At 36.9% G+C, this 7,891-nt stretch overlaps 1 protein-coding gene across 1 annotated transcript; it reads right to left on the bottom strand.

Moving 5' to 3' along the window:
- Nucleotides 1-1,294: 1,294 nt before the first annotated feature.
- On the bottom strand, nucleotides 1,295-7,326 carry LOC108254603 (transcription initiation factor TFIID subunit 7-like). The gene is made up of 5 exons (XM_017449770.1): nucleotides 7,294-7,326; nucleotides 2,360-2,440; nucleotides 1,918-2,001; nucleotides 1,689-1,773; nucleotides 1,295-1,455 (listed from the first exon to the last, which is right to left on the bottom strand). The coding sequence occupies exons 1-5, from the start codon at nucleotides 7,306-7,308 to the stop codon at nucleotides 1,295-1,297; spliced, it is 426 nt and encodes a 141-aa protein (XP_017305259.1). The 5' UTR covers nucleotides 7,309-7,326.
- Nucleotides 7,327-7,891: the final 565 nt, after the last annotated feature.

The following is a 7,891-nucleotide window of genomic DNA, read 5'->3' on the forward strand; positions in this document are numbered from 1 at the left end:
AATTACGAGCGACGTAAAAAACTCTATCAAACAGAGCAACAGTGAAAACTCTCGCTAGAATAGTTAACTTGGAGAGTAAAGTGTCTGCCTTGTAAGCGCTAAATCGCGGGTTCAATTCCCGCCCGGGGTGAATTTTAGCTTTAACATATAAGGTTTGTTCTCGGAACAACTAGGTTTCTCATGTCCTGTCTTCGTTTTCGGGACGATATTTTATTCAAGTAGCCCAATCAAGCACACATATTTTAATTGAATGTAATACATATACTTTTGTAATATTATGTTAGGAACATTTCATAATACATACAAAATGGGGGTTTCCCGTAAAGAATAATAAAAATAGTAGTGTTACCTGGAATGTGGCAGAGTCCGACAGGTGACTATCCAGTTCTCCTGAGAATCTGCTCAGTCTGCTATTGAAAACTTGTATCCTTTTGACGCCATCTTTTTTTTCCAACAAATCCACTTTTTTTTCATTATTAGCATTTGAACTAGCAAATGGAAGAAATCTGCTATTATCCTCATCCAGATCCATAATGTTGACCATATTACTAGCATCCTCTTCTTCCTCACTATCACTCACTGCTCCACCAAATATATCATGTTCCGCTATGAATACAAACAGGTAAGAATATATTCAAAGCAAACCAATCAAAGATATTGTGCTAGTTTGCTAGTACAAGAGACTAGTCTCACATTGGAAGCGTAGACGCGCGACATTTATTAGCAAAACCAAACCTATGAACAACTACAAGCTACTCACAGTTGCGCGTCTATGTGTGCAGTGTGATACCAGCCCAAGATGTCTGTATCATTTTTATATCTTTGGGTTTTCAGGCAGCACCAGCATTGCAAGACCCCATGCTTATAAAGTAGTGCAACTGGGATTGCAATGTGCAAGAGGCCTAATTTATTGCTTAACTAGTTACTACGAGTAACTTGACACTTACCTAGGTCTGGTTTGATATGTGTATTGTTTTCAACTCTATGGACCAGTGGCTCCTCCTTGACATTATGTGAAGAAGCTTTGGACTTGTCATCCTCCTCCATGACTAGTTCCCACTTCACATGTACTGCTTCACTGTCACCTACACAAAGTCACAATTATTGTCACAACTCCATTCCATACAACAAACTTTGCATTTTACTATCTAAACTTTGCAAAAGTTATCCAAGTACTCAACATTACAAAATAATAGTTACCCCTGCCAAATGAACTTCTGGAGAGATTCCAAGCCCCTAATCAAGTGATGGATAATCCAAATGAACATGGCGGTAGAATACGGACCTTTCCCCATCAGAGAAATAGCTGGGCTACCTTGGTGTATATTCCATTGCAGACAAACCTGATGCTCAGTCTGCTATTATCCTCATCCAGATCCATAATGTTGACCATATTACTAGCATCCTCTTCTTCCTCACTATCACTCACTGCTCCGCCGAATATATCATGTTCCGCTATGAATACAAACAGATAAGAATATATTCAAAGCAAACCAATCAAAGATATTGTGCTAGTTAGCTAGTACCATAGACTAGTCTCACATTTGAAGCGTAGACGCGCGACATTAGACAGATTTCGCAACGCATTTTTTTTGGGGATCGTGACGATGCTCGACGAGTTTTGGTTTCTGCGCATGACACACATTTTGGGGTTTTGAACACGGGGATCGGAGTTACGATGTTTTGGCTTGAACATGTTTTGCGAAATCTTCTCTTCCTCACATTCTTCATTGGGGGAGTAATGCCATGGGGCCACAGGAATTTCTTGTCAACCTAGGAATTGAGCAATGAGAACATTTTTTAATGGAGGTTCATAGCTACTTCCTAACTTACTTTCTTTTAATATGTCATCAAAAAGTTCCAATTGGGCAATTTTTCAGTATACTATAGGTATGACTGAAGGCTAACATTACCTACCTTATTGTCTTTCTTATTCTTGAATAATCTCTCCTCTTCTTCATCTGAAGTTCCTCTGTCATCTTCTTCCTTACAAATCATCATCTGGAAAAGAATAACAAAAATACATTGATAATAAAAAGTTTCTTATTCTTGAATAATCTCTCCTCTTCTTCATCTGAGGTTCCTCTGTCATCTTCTTCCTTGCAAATCATCATCTGGAAAAGAATAATAAAAAATACATTGATGATAAAAAGTAGGGGAAAAATAAATTAGTGGTTCAATAGGTAAACTGTAGAACTCAGAAAAATGGTCACTATGCCACATGAAAATTAATAAATAAATAAACACATAATAAATAATATAATAGATGAGAAAAATCAATCAATCAATGAAATAAATAAAAACCTTTGGACTGACTTTAATATTGTTTTACTTGTACATATGAAAAGTTTCAACTCACCTGGCAAATATCTGCAGTTTTATAGAAGTTTTTTCTGTCTATTGTCTTCAATGATTCAATGATTGTAGGCAAATCCACAACCTGGAAAAAAGACAGACATTTAAAGATATTATTAGCTACTTACAATTTGTGAAATGGATTGCAACTGCATTACTTTTAGATCTGGGCTCTCTCGGGGGCATGGTTGGTCCAGTGGTAACGCGCTTGCTTGCCATGCAGAAGGTCCCGGGTTTGAATCCCACCATCAACAAAAATTTGTACTTGTTTTATTTTTTTTTTTTTTTTTATACAATTTTTAAGGAAGTATAACCTCAAGCGTTCATTGAAGAAAGAAAGAGAAAAATCCTACTATCCTAACTTTTAGAACAATAATTCAAACATATAGGACAGCAATAATATGAGTGTTTCAGGATATGATCGTCTAATTTGCATAGTTAAAAATAGAAAGTAAAAATGAAAAGAAAATGTTGGGTTTGGGTCCACACTTCCACAGGTTGATAGTGAAATATTTATTAACATCCAGCATGCCTGACAACAGTAGTCAAACAGTGTTAAAGCATTCTCAGACAGCAACAAGCATTTCAACATAAACCTGTACTTAGTCCCATACCTAAATACCTACTTACTCATAATTATGTAGATTCATAAAACTATCAATATTTTTAGAATTTCATATTTCGATACTGCAATATCCATCATATCCGAGGCTTGTAATGTGTGTTCTGTATTGGTTGGTTTTTCATGTCAGGGGATTTAACCCTTTGCACAACTCTCCTGCTATTTCATAAAGATTTATTTAAGATTTTTGTGACCTTATCCAGATTACTTACCTATCTGAGAAATTAAATATTACCCTTCCTTCTTGGCATCTGGATCAATTGCCTAAGTATTTCTGTAACTTTTTAATTTATTTCTTTCTAGTTTTTTTTTCTCTTTTTTCTTGAGTTGTCATACCTTCTTCTAAACCCAATCCCAGCTAAAGTATGGCACTAATCCATACAGTAAAGCTCACTCCAAGGCTCATGTTTAGGGACAAACAGTCCTAAAGGATGGGTTAAGCTTCTATGAATGACTAGGATTGAACCCACGCCCTGCTGATTACCAGACAAGTGACTTGAATATTACACCAACAAGGCATGAAAAAATCAGGGTAGAAATGTGTTCAAGAGAAAGAGGATGAGGAGGAGGAGGAGGAAGAGGAGGAGGAGGAGGAATAGGAGATGGAGGAAGAAGCATAAACGTCATTCTCTAACTTAATAGACATTCTGTCTTTTAGATGTGGATCTCCCGAGTCTATTGCTTCACGTAAAACTTTGGCAGCATCCTGAAAATTAAAATTTAAAATAGTTGTACATATTGCAAATATTTCAATGGGTTGCTTTCTGGTGTTCTTGTGTTGACCCAGCACCTAAAAAAGAAGAGGTTTGATAAATTTTATGCCTTGACTTTAACGTAAACCACCAACCTCCAGATCACAAGTCTCCATGTAGGATGTCTTTTCTTTAGAGTTTGCTGGGACTAGGGTACTAACCGGAGGTAGTCGCAAGATGAATTGAGATTCTAAATCCACAACTTCTTCCCTTTTGGCCACATCTGAATCTTGGTCAAACTTTTTGTTGAAATCCATGTTGGATTGTGTCAATGATTGAATGTACTGACCAATACTTTGAATCGATAGCTGCTTATACTCTAAAAAGAAATTGAGATTGAAATCTTGACTGTACACAGATAATGTCAACTGATAAGAGATAATTTCCAATGGAAGATCCCGGTTTTCCGAAATTTCAGATTTCAGAAAGAGCAAAAAAGTTGAACTTTTGAAATGTTTACAAAATTCTACAGAGGTGAAATGAGAGCGGACTAGCTGGACCCATAGTCGCGAAAGTGAAGCATAAAATCACAGATGGGGGCCATAACTTGCGTTTGAGGCTGTGTTTATGTACTGGGCTGAGATAGGCCATTCTCGACCTTTCTTGGCGTGTGGAAAATGATGTGGTAACTTAACACAGGCTGTGTTTATGTACAGGGCTGAGATGAGCTCGGACGAGGTGAGATAGGATATTTGTTTCTACAGTTTTGCATTGGAGTGGTAACTTAAGCACAATAACAGGAGAATAGTGAAAAGTAAATTAATGTTTTAATAATGAATTATGTTTGAGTTTTTACCGACTTCTTGTTTTTTCCTCCCCTCTGCGAAATATACTAGCTTGGCAGGAGGTGTGGTTAAAACAGTGGTCTTGTAATTTATAGCAATCGAAACGTCGGAGTCGCGTCGAGACCAAAAACTTGGTTTTGTTTTAGTGCAGTTCTGTCTGGGTTTCCTCCTTGTGTATAAAAACAATTGGAAGGTACCTACTAGTCATAGTATTGCTACTTATGCAGTATAGTACCTATATGTACACTGGTACAAATAGAGCAGTTGCAATTGGGAAAAGCACTGTGGTGGGGATAAAAAAAAGTGACCACAGTGGAATATTTTGGATTAGGAAAAATTTCCATTTCACATAAATAAAATACCCCTATTGTTACCAACTGAACAAAACAATAAAAATTAGTTCATATCGAGTATGCTACGCTCTAGAGGGGAAAAAATGCAACAACTCAAAATGTCCAAAATATTGGACATGGGCCTTTAAGCATACAAACCAGTCAGCAGCTCTGGGCTTTTAGGCCTACAAAGTAAATGTCCAAAATATTGGACCCTGGGTCTTTAGGCATACAAAACGCAAAAAGTGCTTGGGCCTTTAGAGGATAAAATCACAGATGGGGGCCATAACTTGCGTTTCCGCACGGGCGGGGAGTTTATGAACAGGGTGGAAGGCTGGAAGCTGGAAGGTTAGGCTAGGCTGGTCTTGGGATTAGGAGCGCTAGAGCCTTTATTGTTTGGAGATTCTCATATAACAATGCTAGTCTGAGAACTATCAATGGAGTTCCCTATGCCAGACTCATTGATTCTAGTCCCACTGGTGAGTTTAAAGATTTACTATCGAAAAATACGGGACTCGAACCCGGGACCTTGTGCATGGCAAGCAAGCGCGTTACCACTGGGCTGACCGTGTTCTCCAAGTGTTGAGACCTCGTAAAAAGTTGTAAAATTCGTTCCTTTTGGATAAACATTTAGAACGAAATTTTTACTGTAGAAACATTTTATAATCCAGCCTTCTTCCTAGCCTTTTCCTAATGGAGGAGTTGCAATTCGGAAAATATTATTAATAAAAGGTCGATTCCTATGTAAAAAGTTGTGGAAAATCCAAATCTGAGGTCAAAACTCCGAAAAAGTAACTTTGTGACTTCCCCGTACCTGACGTCATTCTCTAACTTAATAGACATTCTGTCTTTTAGATGTGGATCTCCCGAGTCTATTGCTTCACGTAACACTTTGGCAGCATCCTGAAAATCAAAGTTTAAAATTTAAAATAGTTATACATATCCACTAGGTTCTGCCTCTTCATCGTGCCTCTCTCTTTCTCCCTCTCTCTCTCTCTCCCTCCCTCTCTCTCTCTCTCTCTCAAACTTCACCTCAAACACCTCTAGTGGGGCAACCTCTTTGTCAGCCACCAACATCCATAACTTTCTTTATATATATATTTAACTTTTCCATCTTTTGTAATGTCAAAAACTTTGTTGTATTATTATTGATGTTAATAAATGAGGCCTTTTTAAACTATTGGCATAATGGGACTTTTTAGTCTTAGCCGACAGTATAAATAGGGTATATTAAATAAATAAAACGTCATTCTCTAACTTAATAGACATTCTGTCTTTTAGATGTGGATCTCCCGAGTCTATTGCTTCACGTAAAACTTTGGCAGCATCCTAAAAATTAAAGTTTAAATTTTAAAATAGTTGTACATATTGCAAATATTTCAATGGGTTGCTTTCTGGTGTTCTTGTGTTGACCCAGCACCTAAAAAAGAAGAGGTTTGATAAATTTTATGCCTTGACCACCAACCTCCAGATCACAAGTCTCCATGTAGGATGTGTTTTCTTTAGAGTTTGCTGAGACTAGGGTACTAACCGGAGGTAGTCGCAAGATGAATTGAGATTCTAAATCCACAACTTCTTCCCTTTTGGCCACATCTGAATCTTGGTCAAACTTTTTGTTGAAATCCATGTTGGATTGTGTCAATTATTGAATGTACTGACCAATACGTTGAATCGATAGCTGCTTATACTCTAAAAAGACATTGAAATCTTGAATTTACACAGATAATGTCAACTGATAAGAGATAATTTCTAATAGAGATCCCGATTTTCCGAAATTTCAGATTTCATCCACAACTTCTTCCCTTTTGGCCACATCTGAATCTTGGTCAAACTTTTTGTTGAAATCCATGTTGGATTGTGTCAATGATTGAATGTTGTACTGACCAATACTTTGAATCGATAGCTGCTTATACTCTAAAAAGACATTGAAATCTTGACTTTACACAGATAATGTCAACTGATAAGAGAAGAGATAATTTCCTAAAGAGATCCCGATTTTCCGAAATTTCAGATTTCAATCTGAAACAGCAAAAAGTTGAACTTTTGAAATGTTTACAAAATTCCACAGAGGTGAAATGAGAGCGGACTAGCTGGACCCATAGTCGCGAAAGTGAAATAGAAGTTTTTTCTGTCTATTGTCTTCAATGATTCAATGATTGTAGGCAAATCCACAACCTGGAAAAAAGACAGACATTTAAAGATAATATTAGCTACTTACAATCTGTGAAATGGATTGCAACTGCATTACTTTTAGATCTAGGCTCTCAAACCTGCTCTCATCGCCCATCTGATGAGAGGCATACTACGGGATGGGCATGCTACGACACAGACCACAAGCGTCCAATGTAGCAGTTGTTTCATGGCTACAAAATAAAAACGGCGGTGAAACACTCATCTTTTAAACAAATAAAACCCTGCTCTTGAGTGATTATTTTATGACCACTTACCTTTGCAAAGAACATCCAATGATCCAATCTGACTTCCCCCCTATTCAAAGTTCAAGGGGGCAGACATAGATTAACAATACACCCAGAGATCTAATGTTTACAAAAACTTGACTCGTGTTAACTTATATCAGAGCTACATTTTGAGTGAGACTTATAATAAAACAAAACCAAGAGGGTTAAGTCATCCAATTGGTTGATTTTAAACTTTGGATCAAGATTAACCAAGTAGATTTCTGAGAACAATTTTTTTTTTTTTAAACAATTTTTAAGGAAGTATAACCTCAAGCATTCATTGTAGAAAGAAAGAGAAAAATCCTACTATCCTAACTTTTAGAGCAATGTATCTGGGTATTTATTTTCAAACATATAGGACAGCAATAATATGAGTGTTTCAGGATATGATGGTCTAATTTGCATAGTTAAAAATAGAAAGTAAAAATGAAAGAAAATGTTGGGTTTGGGTCCACACTTCCACAGGTTAATAGTGAAATATTTATTAACATCCAGCATGCCTGACAACAGTAGTCAAACAGTTTCAAAGCATTCTCAGACAGCAACAAGCATTTCAACATAAACCTGTACTTAGTCCCATACCTAA

The sequence above is a fragment of the Diaphorina citri genome, unplaced genomic scaffold (assembly GCF_000475195.1).
Source record: "Diaphorina citri unplaced genomic scaffold, Diaci psyllid genome assembly version 1.1 scaffold123, whole genome shotgun sequence".
NCBI classification, from domain to species: Eukaryota; Metazoa; Arthropoda; class Insecta; order Hemiptera; family Psyllidae; genus Diaphorina; species Diaphorina citri.